The following is a 20,168-nucleotide window of genomic DNA, read 5'->3' on the forward strand; positions in this document are numbered from 1 at the left end:
AGGGTCTCTGGTGCTGCCAGAGCAGATGAGGGAATAACCTCAGCACTCCTGGACCCCACTCCCAGCGGGCTCAAAACCAGGCCTATCCTCCCTAAACCAGACCTATCTTCCCTAAAGCCAGACCTACAATTTCCAAAACCAGATTTATCCTCCCTGAAACTAGACCTGTCATCCATAAACCGGACCTGACATCCCTAAAGCCAGACCTATCCTCTAAAACACCCGAGCTCCAGACCCTTCCACGCTGTGCCCGTGAGGCGACAGAGCAGGAGCAGCTCCAGCCACACCAAGCTTGGGATGCATTTCCCAACTCCTCCTTTAGCCAGTTCAGACTCTTTATGGTTTTAAACACTCCCGTATTAAAAAGAAAAAAAAAAGAAAAAAAAGAAAAAAGAAAGTATCACTGTTCCTTCCTGCAAATTTGGGCTGGAAAGCAGCCAGGGGCTGATGCTGGCTCCTTGTGCCAAGTCCCTGTGCAGAGCTGTGCCTGGAGCAGCCCTTCCCGAGCCCGGCACCTCCAATTCCTTCCTTCACCTTTTATGGATGAGGGAAGCAGCTGCCGGGGCCCGAATTACCTGGGAGGATTTGGTTTTGCTGCAAGGGCCTGAGTGCTCCTCACACAAACAAGCTCCTGGAGAAAGGAGGGAGCAGACAGAGGTAGGAAGAAGGAGAGAAAGGGAGAAGAAAAAAAAAAAAAAAAAAAAAAAGGCCAACAGGTTGATCTGGATTTCCATCAAGGGTTCCACCCTCCTCCGTTTAATGAACATCGCAGAACAGGTGTTTGGAATTCATTACCAGCCCACGAGCCGGGAATCGCAGCAGCCCGGCTGCACTGCTCGCCCTTCTCTCGGAGGCAGCAGCCGCAAACCTCCAGCCCTCTCCTCCCTCTGCCTTTCCCTTCCCCGGAGCCGCAGCCCGGGCATGACCAACCCCTGCTCTGCCTTCTCCAGCGGCTCGCTGTGCTCCGGGGAGGCGGCGGCGAGGATGAGCCGCGGCAGAGGCGCCGGGAGCCCGACCCCGGAGCGCCGCAGCCCCGAAGGGGGGGCCAGCGATGGGCACGGCTCCCCGGGCAGCGATGGGCACGGCTCCCCGGGCAGCGATGGGCACGGCTCCCCGGGCAGCGATGGGCACGGCTCCCCGGGCAGCCTGCTTTACCCCCCGTTCTCCGGGGACTGGCGGCTGCCGCCCCCCGTGCGCCTGGACATCGACACCGACTTCCAGGCCGTGCGGCAGCAGGAGAAGGAGGACATCAAAGTGCTCAACAACCAGTTCGTGACCCTGATCGAGAAGGTAGGGCCGGCTCGGCGCTGGGGAGGGGGCGCGGGCGCTGCCCCGGCTCTCGGGGTGGCTCCCCGAGGTGGCGAGGCTGGGAACCCCGGGCTAATTACCCAATTAGTTATTCCTTCCAAGCTCTCTGTCTAACGAGGTTTAGGCAGCATCCCTGGGGGCTGTGCCTGACACCCCGGGGAGGTCCCGGCGGACCCCCAGAGCAGCCCCGGCGGAGGCACCGTGGGCAGCAGGGTTTGGCTCCCTGGATGGCCAAACAGCCACGGGCAGTGATGCCGGTGATGGCGGCAGCTCCAATTCCAGCTGCTGAAGAGAGCTGGAATCTCATCCCTGGAATCTCATCCTTGGAATCCCCTCCCCACCTCCACCTCGGCAGTGTGGAGGGCCAGGGGGACCCCCCTACACCCGCTGTTCTGGGGAGAGGGGCCAAGAAAGCGCGGCTTTCATCTCGGTGGAGCCGGGAGAAGCAGAAGTTTCTCCAAGGAAAACAACTCCCAGAGCAGGCAGGTTCCTGCAGAGCCCTGCTCCGTAAACAGATGTAATCTCCGGGATTGCTTCATGCAGCTCCTCCTGCCAGCCTCCAGCGGGCCGGGGTTGGTTCACTTTAACTCTCCGGGGACCTGGATTCGCACTGGGAAGGGGAAGGCCGTGGGAGCATCCCCGGTGGATCCCTCCAAGGGGGACAGCGGTGACAGCGACCCCTGACAGTGCCAGCAGGGCTCTCACGGGTGGGCTGTGAGCCTCTCCAAGACTGTGGCATTGGGGAGTCGGAATTTGGAGAACACCTGGTGTGGGAAACACCCACGTGGTGGAGGCTGGGATTTGGACTGTCCAGGTGGAGAGGTGGAGGTTTGCTGAGCAGGGATGGGAGTAGGGGAAAGCGCCAAAACGCCGCGGGCCTGAGGCAGGCCTGCGTCCTGACACCAGGGAGGGAAGAGCTGAGAGTTCCAGGTTCCCAAACAAACCCAACCCAGCGACCTCCTGATCCGTGTGGATCCTGGGACAGGGACACCCCCTGGGCCGGGGGCTCGGGGGACAGGGACACCCCCTGGGCCGGGGGCTCGGGGGACAGGGACACCCCCTGGGCCGGGGGCTCGGAGGACAGGGACATCCCCTGGGCTGAGGTCTCCAACTGCAGCTCCTGAGCTCCTCTGAAGGTTTCAAGAGCTGCATCAAGTGGCAACTTCAGGCACCTGCCCCAGGCCCTCATTCCAGTTGAAAGGAATGACACTTCCTTGTCAAAGAGAATTTGGCTTTTTAATCAGGGATTCAGATGTTCTGGATCCCCAGCAGGTGATTCCAGGGATAAGTGACCACACAGCTACAGGGGTGAGGTGCTGGCGGTTTTCCAGCTGTTCCAGATCTGCTGGCATTTATTTTTCCAGACAGATGGAAAAGAAGACAGGGAAAAGCCAAGCCCTGGAGCCCCTGTTCGAGGCCCTGCCTTCATCCCAAGCAGCCCAGAGGGGAAGGCCTGTGAGGACCAAATTTTGGCCACTTCTGTGTTCAGGCATGAAATTCCAGGGGATGAGGCCAAAACTGGGTGATCCCTCTGCAAAGCAGGGGAGGATTTCCACTGAGGGGGGCATTGCAGGAGTCACAGAATCATGGAATGCTCTGGCTCAGGAGGGACCTTAAAGGTCCAGTTCCAAGCAGGTGTTGGAAGCCAAGATGGAACCAGTTCAGCCCAGTGATGGTTTGCAAACAGGAATGTGAGGGATGAAAAGGAGCAGCTGAAGATTAGCAAGGAGGTCAGGAATTAATTAAAGTCAGAGATGGTCTGGGAACAACAGGGAGCACAATCCATTCCTATCCCAGGAGGGAAGGATGAGGTCTCCAAGAGTGAGACCTGGAACATCCCAACGCTCCCATCCCTTCTGCTGGAAACTCTCAAGCACTGGAATGGTTTTGCTTTGCGCAGCTGCTCGCTCTGTTCAGACAAGAGGGATTTGGAGAAAGATGGTGCCACATCTGGAATTGTGCCTCTCCTTTGGACCCCAGGCCAAGGCTGGGGGTCTGATGGCTCCTGCCCCCAGTGCCCGGCACAGCCCTGGCCCTGAGTCATCCCGGGATGCAACACAGGAAACTCGGAGGCAACTCCGGCATCTTGAGCCAAAACGTGACTGGGGTTGCTCCCAGAGGTAGCAATTAGCCAATTAATTGGAGTTGGCCAAGAGCTTTGAAGATGAGAACTGTTAAACTTGGAGCGTTTACTGGTGAGATTGGGAATATTGGGAAAGAGGAGCAGGTTCCTCAAAGGCGGGCGGTGGAAGGGCAGCGTTGTCCTGTCAGAGCCAGCGCAGGGAGCTCACCTGGAGTCTGTAATTACCTGGGATGTTCTCCAGAGCTTTGTCTGAGCTGCTCTGCAGTGAACCTGATTCATTCCCTGAACCTCTCCGTGCTGTACGTACTTGCAGTGCAGAGGGTTCCCTTTCTTTGTGCCTGGACATCCCAGCATGAGCTGGGGTGGATCCACCTGGATCTGGTGATCCCACCTGGATCTGGTGATCCCGAGGTGTTTTCAGGAGCCCATGGTCACCCACAGAAGGGACAGAACTGACCATTCCTACTGCCAGTGACTCTCTTATCCCAATGTCACGGTGTTTATCCCAATGTGAGCGTGTTTATTTTGAAGTCACAAAGTTTATTCCAATGTCACTGTGTTTATTTTGATGTCACCATGTTTATTCCAATGTCACTGTGTTTATTTTGATGTCACTGTGTTCTACTGAGAAGTTACAGAAATTCTACATGAATAATTAGTGGGTATCATGTAAAACCCCTAAAGGTGCCCTAAAAGAGGGAGGTGTCCCTGCCCACGCCAGGGGCTGGACCTGGGTGATTTTTAAGGTCCCTTCCAACCCAAACCATTCCATGATTCCATAACCCTCCATCCTCAGGCCTAATTTTGAAGGGATTTCTCATCCTTCTCTGGAAATCTGCTGACTCCAGCAGCTCCTCTGAAGGTCTCCAACATCCCCAGCCCTGCGGTGCTTCGGTTGTGGCTCTCAGTGTCACTGACACCTCCCAAACCTCTGCCGTAGGTCCAGAGCTTGGAGCAGCAGAACAAGGTCCTGACCACCAGGTGGAACTTCCTGAAGGACCAGGACAATTCCCACTCCGACTCGGACATCAAGGCCATCTACGAGCAGTACATGAGCAAGATGAACCAGGAGATGAAGGCTCTCAACTTCGAGCAGGAGAACCTGGAGTCGGAGCTGGCAAAGGTCCTGAGCACCATGGACGCCTTCCGGAGCAAGTAGGTGTCCATGTCCATCCCTGTCCAAATCCAGGGGGATTCGCCTGGGGCACAGGGAGCAGCCTGGGATTGATTTAACTCAGCCAGCCCGAGATTCCCAGGCTGGAAAATATTCCTGGTTTGGTGTGCAGGGAAGTGTGGATTTGAGAATTTAGGATCACAGCCTCTTCCTGGGTAACGGGATTTGAAAGGAAAGCCATAGAAATGAAATTCCGAGGAGAGCAGGGTGTGAGAGGAGGCTCTGTTCTCTCTCTGTCTGAGAGCAGCTCAGGGGATGGCATTGCTGGAGTGACAGCCGTGAGGACAGGGAATGTTGATTCTCCACACAATTATCACAAACCAGAACTTTGTTCCCCAAATTTGGGGATTTCTGGACCAGGCTGCTCAGTACAAAAAAACAACAATCCCGGCTACATGGTGGGAATTTTGGGGTGTTCTGGGCAGGGTGAGGAGTTGGATTTGATGATCCCTGTGGGTGTGTTCCAGCTCGGGATTTTCATCATCACAGGATGGGTTAGGAGGGACCTTTAGGATCATCCAGTGCTGCTCTTGCTATGGGCAGGGGCACCTTCCACTCAAAGCCCTGTCCAACCCTGGACACTTCCAGGGATGGGGCAGCCACAGGGAAATCCATTCCAGGGCCTCACAGGGAGGAATTCCTTCCCAGTATCCCACCTATCCCTGCCCTCTGGCAGTGGGAAGCCATTCCCTGTGTCCTCTCCCTCCACCCCTTGCCCCAAGTTCCTCTCAGCTCTCCTGGAGTCCCTCTAGACACTGGAAGGGGCCCCAGGTTCTTCCTGGAGATTTTTCCTCTCTGGGCTCACACACTCCCATCCCACCCCTGCCGAGGACATTTTCCACTATCCCAGGCTGCTCCAAGCCCCGTCCAGCTCGGCCTTGGACACTTCCAGGGATGAGGCAGCCACAGGGGAATCCATTCCAGGCCCTCCCCACTCTCACAGGGAGGAATTCATTTGTAAAGAAGGAATATTCTGTTCCATGGCTGTGGGATTTCCTCCTTTCCCTCTTCACCCAAAGCATTTCTTCTACTTTGACCAAAAGGTCAAAATTGTGCCCCAAATGGTCCTGACCAAGAACAGGGAGGCAGCCAAAGGTCGGGGGAGGTGCAGCTGCCTCTTATCTCTGGGGAGCTCCTCTTATCTCTGGAGATATGCAGATAAGAGAGAGCAGCCGGGCCATGCCCCTCAGGAGCAGACAAAGCCTCCCTCATTATGGGGCTCATTTGCATCCCGCACAGGATCCCAAATGAGCTCCCTTCCCTCCCGGTGACACCCAGCACCTTCCCCAGGCTCTGCAGGCTCCCGGGGGGGTTTGGGCTGTGCAGAGATGTCCAAAGTGGTGCCAAGGAACTCACGAGGCAGAAATCCAGAAATCCTCACGGATCCTTGCTGGCATCCAAAGCCGCTCCTGCGGCGAGGCACAAACGATCCGTGCCCTCTCCGGGGAGCTCAGCCCGAGGATTCTGCAGCTCCTTAAGCCCTGCTCGAGGTGGCTGCAAATTAGGGAAGGGCTACAGCTCCTTCTAAGGGAGAGGCAGCAGGGAAATGCCGTGGTCAGCTCAGAGCAGGTCAGAATCATGGAACCACTCGGAAAATCATTAGGTCCAACCATCAACCCACCACTGTGGTCACTACTGACCCCAAGTCCCCAAGTGTCACCTTCACACAGGTTTGGACACTTCCCTGGGCAGCCCGTGCCAGGGCTGGACAACCCTTCCCATGGAAATATTTCCAAATATCCAACTTTACCCTCCTCTGGTGGAACTTGAGGCCTTGTTCCCTGTGAGTGGATCCTGAATCCCACCTGGCTGCTCCCTCCTGTCCAGGTGTTGTGGAGAGCCAGAAGGGCCCTCCTGGGCCTCCTCCAGACTCAGCTCCCCCAGGTCCCTCAGGAGTTCTCCAGACCCTTCCCTGCAGCTCCAGCCCTTTCCCAGCTCCATTCCCAGCTCCATTCCCAGCTCCAGCCCCTCAGGGTCTTCCTTGTTGTGAGGTACCCAAACCCCAAGATTCCAGGGGCCTCAGCAGTGCCAAGGACAGGGAATGTCGTGAGAAATCTGACAGGAGTAAGAACCAGGAGTTTGATTCTTCACCTTACACTGAAATCATCCTCCCTGGATCCACCCTTCAGGTGACACCTAGGTGCCTAAAACGTCCTAAATTCCTCATGGGAGGTGCCTGCCTGTTCTTTTTTTGGATAATCCCTGTCTGAAGCACCTGGCCCTCCCTGCACTCCCCTGAGGAAGCAGAATCCCAAACAGGTTTGGGTGGGAAAGGACCCTGCCGTGGGCAGGGACAGCTTCCACCATCCCAGAGTGTCCCAAGCCCTGGCCAGCCTGGCCTTGGACACCTCCAGGGATGGGGCAGCCTCAGTCTGTGCTCAGATCTGCACGCAGGAGTTGCTGCAGGAATCCCCAGATCCCGGCACTCCAGGGTTTTCCAGCCTGATTTCTTAGGGATGGTGGTGTTCCCAGGATCAGGCTGCCCAAGGGTTCTCCCGAGTGGATTTCTTGTGACTTTTCCAGTGACTTGGACAATGGGATAAGGCACAATTGGGATCCTTCACCCCTCAAAAGGGATTCACAGGGAGAGAATTCCCAGGCCCCCCAGCCCTGGCCAGCCCAGGGATGTTTCTGGAGCAGATCTCTGTACAAACCAGGCAAATCTGAGGTTTCTTTTCCCTGGGGAATTCTGGGGGAGGAAAAACAAAGAGCCAGTTGGATTTCCCACTGGAGTGATGCCCTCAGCCAGGCTGTGACATTCTGGATGGAACACGGGCACGAGAGCACCCCAAGGTGTTCTCCAGGATGGGAAACGTGCCTGGAGGAGTCCCCCCATAGGGCCCTGAACTCATCCCGAGCCAGGGATTGCTCCCCAAACCCACCTGGATGGGAATGACTGGGATACACCCACCTTCTCCTCAAACAGTGCTGCCATGGACCAGCAATTCCAAAGGGATGGATGGAGGGATGGAGGGATGGATGGATTGATGGATCGATCCATGGAGGGATGGATGGATCCATGGATGGATCGATGGATGGGCGGATGGATGGATCCATGGATGGATCCATGGGTGATGGATGGACGGATGGATGGATCCATGAAGGGATGGAGGGATGGAGAAAGGACAGGCACATCCAGGAGGGAGCTAAGCCTTCCTCAGATCCGGTTCCCTGGATTTTGCTCCATCCAAAGGAGCCCGGGGCGAGCAGACGCTGTCTCGAGTGTGCTAAAAGCAGAACGGGCTGGATTTGCCCTCCCGCAGTGCCCCGGGATTATCTCCCGGGAGATAAATGCAGGGATGTGCCTGTGGAATGCTCCAGCCCCGGGTGAGTCACGGTCCTGGGAGCGTGGCAGGAGCGCGTCGGGCCGGCTGGGCCGGCTCTGCTCCGCCGGGAGCAGTGGGGAGCTCTGCCAGCACCCAGGGGCATGGGGACAGACTGGGATAGACTGGGACACAGAGGAACTGACTGGGACACACAGGGACACACAGGGACACAGAGGAACTGGGCTGAGATGCGAGGAGGAGGAAGGGGGGCTGCAGACAGGCGCTAAGCTTGGTCCTGGCACAGTGGGGCTGTCAATATTCCAGCCGGGCTGTCAGTATTCCAGCCGGGCTGTCAGTATTCCAGCCAGGCTGTCAGTATTGCAGCTGGGCTGTCAATATTCCTGCCTAGCTGACATTCCAGGTGAGGAGCACAGACCCATCAGCTGCTGCTGCCCAGCCTTGGAAAAGCAGGGAAGGAGAGGGCAACCAGGGGAGGGACCCCAGGAGTGTCCAGAGCTGTGACTGTCACACACCCCCTGCCATCACAGTCCCCTCTGTGAGGGACCTGCAGCTCCAGGGAGCTGCTTAGGGTATTCCAGGTGTGCTCCTGACCACATCTTCCCCCTTTCCCAACATCTGCTCCCCTTCCCCGGGCACAGCTCCCCATTTCCACACTTTGTACACAGCAGGGAAGGCTCCCAAAAACCTTCTGGGCTTCCAAGAACTTTCTGACTGGATGTCAGACCCCAAACAGCAGCTCACAGCTGCATTCCTGATGTTCCTGTCCTCAGTCTGCTGGGAGAGCCCATTATACCTCATTCCCAAAGGTCTCGGCCTCCCCCAGGTCCCTTGGGTGTCGTGTCCAAGCAGCACTGAAAGTCTGAGTTCACAGCCTGGAGATGGGAGCCACGTTGGGGCCCCTTCCACCAAGAAAGACCCTGAGGGGCTGGAGCGTGTCCAGGGCTGGGAATGGAGCTGGGAAAGGGCTGGAGCTGCAGGGAAGGGTCTGGAGAACTCCTGAGGGGGGCTCAGCCTGGAGAAAAGGAGGCTCAGGAGGGACCTTGTGGCTCTGAACAATCCCTGGCAGGAGGGGGTCAGGCTCTGCTCCCAGGGAATGGCAGGACAAGGGAAATGGCCTCAAGCTCTGCCAGGGGAGGTTTCATTGGCTATTGGGAAAGATTCCTCACTGGAAGGGTGTCCAGGCTGCACAGGGCAGGGGTGGGGTCACCAAAGCCGTGGGGACATGGTCGGGGTGGCCCTGGCAGTGCTGGGAGAACAGTTGGACTCGATGCTTCCCAAGGGCTTTTCCAACCTTAATGATTCCCTGATTCCATGGAATGTCATGTGCCCCTTAGGCTAAGGGGAACCTGAGGGGTCGTGGAGGAGCAGGGGTGCCACGGCCTCCCTGAGAGCTCGGCCTGCTCTGATCCATCCCTCCCAACACTCCACTCGTGTCCAGGGACACACCGACCCCCATCCCGTCCTTCTCCTGCTCTGACCAAGCCCTGCTGGGCTCAAAATGCATCCTGTGGCTTTCCTGGTTACATCCCTGGGATTTGGGATCACCACACCCCTGTCCCAGGAGCCAGCAGGGGTTGGAGTATTCCCTAATTCCCACTCATGTCCATGGACTGAGGCTTTGCTCCCTGGCCCTGCCCCATCCCACCTGGATTTTAACACCTGCGGGGCTCGTTCCTCAAAGGGACACTTAGGACCCCGCCCCATCCTGGTTTGGTTCCCTTCCACTCCGTGGGCAGTTTTCCATGAATTCCTGTGCCTGTGTGCCTTCACAAATCACCTGGGCCGAGTTGTGACACCGGTCCAGAATTCTCCCAATTTCCACAAGCCGAAGTTTCCTCCCTTTCACTCCGACCCTGGAAGTGAAACTCCCAGGAAACACGAGCAGAACGGAAAAGGCTCAGGGTGAAAATTGAGGGGCTTGGGCAGAGCCCAATCCCCACCCCCACCCCTTTGTGAAGAGCCTGAGGCTGCCCAGCCCCCAAATGAAATCCCAGTTAAGGCTCCCTCCTCTCTGCCCTGGGATTCTTCATCCCAAAAGTGCTCCTGGTGTTCCAGGGCAGCTGGAATGTGGCAGCTTCTCCTCACCCCTGCCCACGATGCTTCAGGGAGGGGGGACACGGCAGGAAAAGCAGAAATTTGGATGCTTTGGGGGGGTCTCAAGACAACCCTGGGTGTCTCTGAGTTTCCCTGGGGTTGATCCCGTGCTTTGGGCACTCTGCAGGTACGAGGATGAAATTCGCCTCTGCAGCGGGATGGAATTCACCTTCATGGAGCTCAAAAAGGTCAGCAGGAAAGGGGAAGTTTCCCACTGGATTGGCTCTACCCAGCCCTGCACAGTCAGGGAAGGGCCTGGAGGTGATCCAGGCTCAGCTGGTTTGGGATAACAAGGTCTGGAGAAGGACAGGGAGGGGATGAGTCCCAATTTCACAGGAGGGTGAGTCTGGAGTGGCTCCTGAAAATCCCCTGGAAGCACCTGGGGGCGGAGCATCCCCATCCCTGCACCCTGGGATTGATCTCCTGGTCAGATTATCCCCATCCCTGTACCCTGGGATTGATCTCCTGTCAGACAATCCCCATCCCTGTACCCTGGGATTGATCTCCTGTCAGACAATCCCCATCCCTGCACCCTGGGATTGATCTCCTGTCAGACAATCCCCATCCCTGCACCCTGGGATTGATCTCCTGTCAGACAATCCCCATCCCTGCACCCTGGGATTGATCTCCTGGTCAGACCATCCCTATCCCTGCATCCTGGGATTGATCTCCTGGTCAGACAATCCCCATCCCTGCACCCTGGGATTGATCTCCTGTCAGACAATCCCCATCCCTGCATCCTGGGATTGATCTCCTGGTCAGACTATTCCCATCCCTGCACCCTGGGATCTCCTGGTCAGACTATTCCCATCCCTGCACCCTGGGATCTCCTGGTCAGACCATCCCCATCCCTGCACCCTGGGATCTCCTGGTCACTCTATCCCCATCCCTTCATCCTGGGATATCCCGTCAGACCATCCCCATCCCTGCACTTTGGGATTTCCCTGGCCTGAGGAATCCAAACCTTTCCCAGGCTGCCCCCTGCTCCCTGTGTTCCCTGCGGGTGCCATTAGAGTTGGGAAAGGCTGGAATTGATAAAGGATTTGCTTTGTTCCCTGCGGAGGGGCCACGCCCTGGGCAAACCCCGGGCAGAGCTCCCACTCCAGCAGGAGCCAGTGGGAATCAGCTGGAACTGGGATTTTATATTAAATATAAAATTTCCGTTTGGGGTCAGGATGAGGGTGTTCCATCCTGGCTAATTCCATGTTTTCCCTGGCACACTCCCCAGCCAGGAAAGGCATTCCTGGATACTTCCATGGAGCATTTTGTAGGGAACAAAAGGGACGGGAGGGGATGGCCCAGCCCTGCCTGGCCCAGCAGAGCCTCCCCCCAACAAATCCCACAAAACAAAGGGCAGAGGTCCTGAAAGGAGCCTCCCCACCTGGAGAGCAGCTCCAAACACCCAATAAATCCAGTAATGGGTCGGGTGGGAAGGAGCTCATCCCGTTCCACCCCTCCACGGGCAGGGACACCTTCCCCGTCCAGGCTGCTCCAAGCCCTGTCCAACGTGTCCTGGAACATTCCCAGGGATGGAGCAAGCAGGGCACTCCCTGGGGAGGGGGAGCAGTGGGAATGGCTGCTCTAAATCCCCTGTGGACTGAGGAATCCCTTCCCACCCGTGCAGGATTTGGATGTGAGCACCTTGCACCGCACGGAGCTGGAGGTGAAGCTCAAAGGGCTCCAGGAGCTGCTGGAGCTGAAGAAAACCATCTACGAGCAGGTGGGAGCACACCTGGAGAGGGCTGGGCGCTGGGGGAAGGGCGGCATTTTGGGGACAGATCCTGGATTTCCACCCACACAGGAGCTGGGCCAGGGGGTCACAGCCATTCCATGCCTTCAGCAGGGCCTGAGTTTATCCCTTCTCTAAAAACAACATTGGAATTGGGACATTCCTTCTGCCCCAGAGCCTCTCCTGGAGTCCCCCAGGAAGAGCCAAGAGTCCCAACCTCATCCCAAGCCGGCTGTTGGGGCTCAGCTCCTGCCCCCAGGGCTTGCCCCAGGTGAGCCAAATGTTCAGACTCCAGGAAGAACCCAAAAACCAGGACACCTGGAGAGCCTGGATGCTCTGAAACAATCCATCCTCCTCCTTCCCCAGGAAAATGAGGGGTCCCCAGCCAGGAATGATTCCAGCCAGGGGGGCAGGGCCTTCAGCAGAACACTGACTCAGGGCCTGGAAAATGTCACCCGGCAGGATCAGCGGTGTGGGAACACCGGGGTTTATCTAAATTCCAGCAAAGCAAACAATTACAGTGCCTGATGGAGGAATGTGAACCTCCTTGTGGGAAACTGAGGCACGAGGAGGCCGGAGCTGCCTCCCAGCACAACTGCCCAGGGAGCCTGATCCGCTCTAAAATGAGATTATTCCTTGTGCTAGGCAATTTTAGCCCAGTTTCTTTTGGAAACCAGGCCTTGCTTGAGGATCTCCAGCTGATTTCTCATGGGTCCCACAAAAAGCTGCATTTTTAAACCCCCAATTCATGTAAAAATCTCATCCCCAGCCTCTCCTGTCTCATCTTTGTGGATTTAGTGACATCAGGTACAGGCACATTCCCACAGGGAGGGAAAATGAGGAAAACTTTGCTTGTTGGGATGGATGAGGAGAAAATCCCACCCTGGTTTCTCAGTAATAAATGACCAGTTTGGGGGTTTTATTCACCAAACAATCCGACATTCCAAATAAACACAAATTTTCTCACCTGCCTCAAGATTACCAAAGAAACTCATGGATTAAATGCCAGTGGGATAAAATCTCCCAGACATCCTGCAATTTGGGGGGTATTTCTGTGTTATCCTTCAGCCACAGCCCTTTGTGAGCCCGGGCAGGGAATCAAGGAACGAAATTCCTGCTCCAAAGGGACCTGAGCACAAAGGGAAGAACAATGGAAAGGGAGGAGGAGGAATTCCACAGATAAGGGAGGAGGGCTCTGGAGCGAGCCTGGATACAAACCTGGCTCCAGGGGCCCTTCCAGGCTCAGGGAGGGGAATTCTCCACCCTGGGCTCTGTTTTCTCCAGCTTATCCAGGGCAAACATCCCAGTGGGTGATCCTGAGATCGCTGACATTCCCAGGACAGGGGAGTGGAGCAGCTCTGGATGTGTCCAGGGCGGGCTCCTGGTTCCCTGAGCTGTAAATCAGGCTCTGGACCCTCTGGATCCTTTGGAAAAGGGCGTTCTCTATCCTCCCCAGGCCGTGGAATGACCCACAGTGCCTTTGTTTTTCCCAAAACTCTCACATCCATCACAGATATCAATGGATATTGGGCCATGAGCATCAGCTCTGCCCCGGGGGAACGACCAGCTGGAAAAGAGGGAACGCCAGGGGAGGTTTAGGTTGGATATTAGGTAATATTCCTTCCTGGAAAGGGTTGTCCAGCCCTGGAATAACTGCCCAGGCAGGCGTGGAGTACCCGCCCCTGGAAGTGCCCAAGGATGTGTGGATGTGACACAGTCAGGGGTGGCCTTGGCACTGCTGGGGAACAGTTGGAATCTGGTGATCCTACAGCTCTTTTCCAGCCTTAAGGATCCCAGGAGTCTCCCTGCTCCTGGAGCAGTCCAAAGGCACCGTTTTGTCAGATTTTTACCAGATTGCATCCAAAGATCCCAAACCCCAGCTTCACCTGAGTCTGGATTTTACGGATCGGGTAATACCAGATCCCCAACTCCAGAGAGGGAAAACTTAGGAATTCTCCCCATCTCCACATGGAAGGTGTTCTGCCAAGCACAGCCCACCTGGAGGGCTCTCTCTGACTACTGGGAATCTTGGATATGACCAGACACTGGGAAGTTCTTCCCTCTGAGGGTTGTGAGGTCCTGGAATGGATTTCCCAGAGCAGCTGGAGCTGCCCTGGATCCCTGGAAGTGTCCCAGGCCAGGCTGGATGGGGCCCCAGATCCCTCTGTGGATCCTGACTCCCTGAGGTTTGCAGAATTCCTGGTGAATTTGTGCATCAGAGGGATCTGTGGGGCTGGGAGGGAGCAGAGCCTGGAGAAGGGAAGGCTCTGGAGACACCTTGGAGCCCTTTCCAGGGCTAAAGGGGCTTCAGAAGAGCTGGAGAGGGAATTGGGACAAGGCCTGGAGTGCCAGGACACAGGGAATGGCACAGAGGGCAGGGATAGATGGGATATTGGGAAGGAATTCCTCCCTGTGAGGCTGGGGAGGCCCTGGAGTGGATTTCCCAGAGGATGCCCCATCCCTGGAAGTGTCCCAGGCCAGGCTGGACAGGGCTTGGAGCACCCTGGGACCGTGGGAGGTGTCCCTGCCATGGCAGGGGTGGGATGGGATTTGGGGTTCCTTCCCACCCAAACCATTCCACGAATTTCCAGCTCCGTGCTCTGTTTCCTGTTGTCCCTTGGCCCTGCAGGAGCTGGAGGAGCTGCTGACGGAAATCAAGGACATTTCCGTGGTGCTGGGCATCGACAGCTGCTCCCGGCCGGACCTGGGCAGGATCGTGGAGGACGTCAGGGCCCAGTACGAGGCGCTGGCCCTGCGGAGCTGGGAAGAGGCCGAGGCCCTCACCCGCAGGAAGGTACCGGAGCAGGGATCCGTGCGCGAGAGGCAGGGAAAGGACGGGAGGAATTGGCCTGGAGAGGGCCGGATCAGCGGGATGGGAGGGGTGGGCTGGCCCTGGGAATGGAGGGAGGGACGTGGCGCTATCCCAGATCAGCTCGGACACTAAATCCAGAGTTTTGGTACTCCAGGCTTTCCCAGGACATCTCCCAGTGGAGATGGAAATGTCCTTCCAGCTCTCCAAAGAGCAGGAATGTGACTAATTCCAGGAACAACCACAGCCAGGAGCGAGCCCCAGATCTTTCCCCAGTACTGCAGGTGACCCCAGGGCCCCCCGCCCCTCTCCCCACAGCTCACGGACAGCAGCTCCCAGCCCGGCTCCCTCGGGGGGCACCTCCTGGACAGCCGGAGGGAGATCGCGGACCTGAACATCCGCATCCAGAAACTGCGCTCCTGCATCGTGTCCCAGAAGAGCCAGGTGTGTGCTGGGGGAGGTAAAGGGACAGGTGTGTGCTGGGATAAAGGGACAGGTGTGTGCTGGGATAAAGGAGAGGTGTGTGCTGGGATAAAGGACAGGTGTGTGCTGGAATAAAGGGACAGGTGTGTGCTGGGATAAAGGGACAGGTGTGTGCTGGGATAAAGGACAGGTGTGTGCTGGGATAACGGGACAGGTGTGTGCTGGGGGGGGTAAAGGACAGGTGTGTGCTGGGATAACGGGACAGGTGTGTGCTGGGGGAGGTAAAGGACAGGTGTGTGCTGGGGGGGGTAAAGGGACAGGTGTGTGCTGGGATAATGGGACAGGTGTGTGCTGGGATAAAGGACAGGTGTGTGCTGGGATAATGGGACAGGTGTGTGCTGGGATAAAGGACAGGTGTGTGCTGGGATAACGGGACAGGTGTGTGCTGGGATAAAGGGACAGGTGTGTGCTGGGATAAAGGACAGGTGCGTGCTGGGATAAAGGACAGGTGTGTGCTGGGATAAAGGGACAGGTGTGTGCTGGGGTGGGATAACGGGACAGGTGTGTGCTGGGATAAAGGACAGGTGTGTGCTGGGATAACGGGACAGGTGTGTGCTAGGGTGGGATAAAGGACAGGTGTGTGCTGGGATAACGGGACAGGTGTGTGCTGGGATAAAGGGACAGGTGTGTGCTAGGGGGGTAAAGGGACAGGTGTGTGCTGGGATAAAGGACAGGTGTGTGCTGGGATAAAGGACAGGTGTGTGCTGGGGTGGGATAACGGGACAGGTGTGTGCTGGGATAAAGGACAGGTGTGTGCTGGGATAAAGGGACAGGTGTGTGCTGGGATAACGGGACAGGTGTGTGCTGGGATAAAGGACAGGTGTGTGCTGGGGTGGGATAACGGGACAGGTGTGTGCTGGGATAAAGGACAGGTGTGTGCTGGGATAACGGGACAGGTGTGTGCTGGGATAAAGGACAGGTGTGTGCTGGGATAAAGGACAGGTGTGTGCTGGGGGGGGTAAAGGGACAGGTGTGTGCTGGGGGGGGTAAAGGACAGGTGTGTGCTGGGATAAAGGGACAGGTGTGTGCTGAGATAAAGGACAGGTGTGTGCTGGGGGGGTAAAGGGACAGGTGTGTGCTGGGATAAAGGACAGGTGTGTGCTGGGATAAAGGACAGGTGTGTGCTGGGATAACGGGACAGGTGTGTGCTGGGATAAAGGGACAGGTGTGTGCTGGGATAAAGGGACAGGTGTGTGCTGGGATAAAGGACAGGTGTGTGCTGGGGGGGGTAAAGGGACAGGTGTGTGCTGGGATAGCAGGACAGGTGTGTGCTGGGATAGCAGGACAGGTGTGTGCTGGGATAAAGGACAGGTGTGTGCTGGGATAAAGGGACAGGTGTGTGCTGGGATAGCAGGACAGGTGTGTGCTGGGGTGGGATAATGGGACAGGTGTGTGCTGGGATAAAGGACAGGTGTGTGCTGGGATAAAGGACAGGTGTGTGCTGGGATAAAGGGACAGGTGTGTGCTGGGGTGGGATAACGGGACAGGTGTGTGCTGGGATAAAGGACAGGTGTGTGCTAGGGGGGTAAAGGGACAGGTGTGTGCTGGGATAAAGGACAGGTGTGTGCTGGGATAAAGGACAGGTGTGTGCTGGGATAAAGGACAGGTGTGTGCTGGGGGGGTAAAGGGACAGGTGTGTGCTGGGATAACGGGACAGGTGTGTGCTGGGATAACGGGACAGGTGTGTGCTGGGATAAAGGACAGGTGTGTGCTGGGGTGGGATAAAGGACAGGTGTGTGCTGGGGTGGGATAAAGGACAGGTGTGTGCTGGGGTGGGATAAAGGACAGGTGTGTGCTGGGATAACGGGACAGGTGTGTGCTGGGATAAAGGGACAGGTGTGTGCTGGGATAAAGGACAGGTGTGTGCTGGGATAACGGGACAGGTGTGTGCTGGGATAAAGGGACAGGTGTGTGCTGGGATAAAGGGACAGGTATGTGCTGGGTGGGGTAAAGGGACAGGTGTGTGCTGGGGTGGGATAAAGGACAGGTGTGTGCTGGGGTGGGATAAAGGACAGGTGTGTGCTAGGGGGGTAAAGGACAGGTATGTGCTGGGTGGGGTAAAGGGACAGGTGGGTCCTTGGGTGGGATACCAGGACAGGTGTGGAATTCCCTCCCCCAGCCCCTCAGCTCCCTTTCCCACCCCCCAGTGCCTGTACCTGGAGGAGCACATCCGCGAGGCGGGCGAGCAGGGCGAGGGCACCCTCAGGGACGCCAAGGCCAAGGTGGCGGGGCTGGAGGAGGCCCTGCAGCGCAGCCGCGAGCACATGGCTCACCTGGTGCGCGAGTACCAGGAGCTCATGAACATCAAACTGGCCCTGGATGTGGAGATCCTCACCTACAGGAAGCTCATGGAAGGGGAGGAGAACAGGTGAGCCGGGACTCCTCCGCCTCAGGTGGGGAAGGGATGCGCCAGGACACCTGGGGGGGTGGAGACATCATGGAATCATGGAATGCTTTGGGGTGGTCCACCCAGTCCCAGCCCCTGTCGTGGGCAGGGACGCCCTCAAAGCCCAGCTTGCCCAAATCCCAAGTTCTCAGTCAGGTACTGAAGGTTTGGTCAAAGAAGGATCAAATCCCGGTGGTTCCCAGCAGCTCAATCCCATTTCTTGCTCCCCAGTTTTCCTTACACTCCCCAGGCTGAGGTTCCAGACATTCTCCGGGTGTTTTGCCCTTTTGCAGCTTTTCCTGGTCCAGCCCCACCCTTGGTCCTACCACGATCCCAACTCCCCCAGGCCGAATCCCAGCCCTTCCCACCCCTCTGGGAGAGCTTCAGCCGCGTCCTCACGCTGTGTCCTTCCCTTCCAGCATGGAGCAGCCCATTCCCACCGTCATCAGCGCCGTCCACTCCCGCCCAAGGCCCCGTAAGTGCTCGGATCCCCCCGCCCCAGGCCACGGGGGGATGGATGGAAGGGGTTTGGTGTTTTAACCCTGCCCTTTCCCACAGTCTCTGCCAGCACCCTGCGGAACTCCCGGCTGTTCTCCAGGGGCTCGGGGCACACGGAGCCCGGCGGAGGCGGCACCGGGAGCCCCGGGAGAGCTGCAGGGTCCCCTGCAGGGACCCAGGCCAAGCCCAGCGCCGGGGCCCCCGGGCAGGGCCCGTAGGAGAACGGGATGGACACAGACACAAAGCACCCGGGAAGCTCTTCCTCCTGAACTCCAGCCCGCGTGCAAGGGATGAAGGATGAGGATCCTGTCCAGGCTGTCCCTTGTCTTTCCACCCTCCCAATCCGCAGCTCCATTCCCAGTTACCAGCCCAGGACTTTGGGGACTCTCCCATTCCCTTCTCCTTCCTCTCCAGGGCTCCCTTCCCAGGGGATTTGCAGTCACCCCTTGGAATGTGCCCAGCAGGAGAAAAGCATTCCCAGCCCAGTTTCAGCAGCTGCCATGGTCCCTTTACTGGTGTTGCCAAACCTTTTCCCTGCTCCGAGGGTGATCCCTAATGGGGCTTCCAAGGAAATCACCATCCCGGTTTCCACACTGGGGGAGAGGGAGGAAAACAACCCCAGGGATGGGTTTGTCACCTGGATTGACAGAGCTGGTGACACCCTGGGACGGCAGGTGACACCTTGGCCACCTAAGGGCATTTCCCTGTCAAAACTCTTGATTTCCATAATCCCTCCCTCTCTCCAGGCTCCACGCAGCAGCTCCAGCTCCTAAAATTGGGGAATTTGCTCCTATTTAACTGCACTGGGAACAGCCCAGTTTGGGAGGGACCTCAAAGCTCATCCCAGTCCCATCCCTGCCATGGCAGGGACATCTCCCACTGTCCCAGGGTGCTCCAAGCTCCGTCCAGCCTGGCCTTGGCACTGCCAGGGATCCAGGGGCAGCCTCTGCTGCTCTGGGAATCCCATTCCAGGGCCTCACCACCCTCCTAGAGAAGAATTTCCTTCCTAAAATTGAGTCCGAATCTTCCCTCTTTCAGCCTAAAGCTGGAAAACTCCCTTGCCTTTGTATTTATTGACCTCAGCTTGTACCTGACCCAGCTGCCCCCACTGGCTAATCCCAATCCCAGTGCTCCAGAGCTCCGGGAGCCAGCCCTGGAAATGCCTCATGGCCCTCCCTGCGGCCTCTTCCCAACCTCACCCAGAATCCTGCAGTATTTCCCTCCTGGCTCCAGCCACTGCCACGCAGCCCCCCCAGATTCCCAGATTCTGGCTCCCCATTCCCCCGTTCCCCTAGGATAGGAAGCACAGCTCTGGCTCGCGGGGTTTGGCTGTCACAATAAAGTTCTGTCACTCGGAATCCAATCCTGTCCTTGGTTTTCTCCCAGCTTCCCACCACAAGCACCTGGAGCAGCAGTTCCTTCCAGCAGGACTCACCTGGGGGCTCTGGCTGAGCCAGGTGAGGCTGGAATTGCTTCCCAGGGATTGCCTGGGGCACAGCCCTGGGATGAAGGACACCGTGTGGCCTTGGGGACTGATTTGGGAATGAGGGGAACACACTCAGCACTGCTCAGCCTCCCCTCCCCAAACTCCTCCTGCCCCTCCCCAAAGGGGAATTCCTGCACACCTGGGCACTGAATTTCCCTGCAGCCCCTCATTCCAGAGGTGTCCCTTTGGTGCTCCTTTACCCCCCGAGGGACTTCCCTGAGGGGTCCAAACCAGACCAGGTTCCCTGGGGTGCTGGAGGACCCAAATTTTGGGAGCAGCTTTGCTGTTTGCTGCTCACCTGGGAGACACTCTGCCCTTCCAGGGTCAGCTTCGCCTTCCCAAACCCCTCCTGCCCCTCTCCAGAGGGGAATTCCTGCACACCTGGGCCAGGTCCATCCTGGGCACCCGCATTTCCCTGCAGCCCCTCATTCCAGAGTGCCCTTTTGGATCACAGGTGCTCCCTGTTCCCCTGGGGGAATTCCCTGGGAGACCCAAAGCAGCCCAGGGTCCCCAAGATGCTGGAGGACCCAAATTTGGGAGCAGCTCCCCAGGTCCAGGGCAAGGGGATGGGAGACAGGATGGGAAGGACCTTCCAGACCAGAGGAAAGAGTTAAATCCAGCTTCCCGAGCTGGCAGGATGGGGAAGAGGGGGCTCTGAGCGGCTCCCAGCTGCTCCCAGTTGGGCAGGGTTAGTGCAGGGCTGCCTCTGGAGCCAGGGGCCTGCAGAGCCCTTGGGAAAAGCCCTTGGGAAAAGCCCTTGGGAAAAGCCCTTGGGAAAAGCCTTTCCCAGCCAGAGGGACAAAGCAGGGGCTGTGCTCAGAGCAGCCATTC

General features: G+C 57.4%; 1 protein-coding gene across 1 annotated transcript; it reads left to right on the plus strand.

Moving 5' to 3' along the window:
• Positions 1 to 497: 497 nt before the first annotated feature.
• Positions 498 to 19,214, plus strand: LOC134565455 (keratin, type II cytoskeletal 80-like). Its single transcript, XM_063425042.1, has 9 exons — positions 498 to 1,290; positions 4,332 to 4,546; positions 10,074 to 10,134; positions 11,571 to 11,666; positions 14,305 to 14,469; positions 14,803 to 14,928; positions 17,115 to 17,335; positions 17,773 to 17,828; positions 17,912 to 19,214. The coding sequence occupies exons 1-9, from the start codon at positions 544 to 546 to the stop codon at positions 18,067 to 18,069; spliced, it is 1,845 nt and encodes a 614-aa protein (XP_063281112.1). The 5' UTR covers positions 498 to 543; the 3' UTR covers positions 18,070 to 19,214.
• The last annotated feature ends 954 nt before the right edge of the window (positions 19,215 to 20,168 follow it).

Source organism: Prinia subflava, unplaced genomic scaffold (genome assembly GCF_021018805.1).
Source record: "Prinia subflava isolate CZ2003 ecotype Zambia unplaced genomic scaffold, Cam_Psub_1.2 scaffold_52_NEW, whole genome shotgun sequence".
NCBI lineage: Eukaryota > Metazoa > Chordata > Aves > Passeriformes > Cisticolidae > Prinia > Prinia subflava.

Coding starts and splice junctions, on each gene's coding strand:
- LOC134565455 (XM_063425042.1), top strand. CDS start 544: ATGAGGGAAGCAGCTGCCGGGGCCCGAATTACCTGGGAGGATTTGGTT. Junction 11,667..14,304: donor AGAAAACCATCTACGAGCAG/GTGGGAGCACAC, acceptor TTGGCCCTGCAG/GAGCTGGAGGAGCTGCTGAC. Junction 14,470..14,802: donor AGGCCCTCACCCGCAGGAAG/GTACCGGAGCAG, acceptor CTCTCCCCACAG/CTCACGGACAGCAGCTCCCA.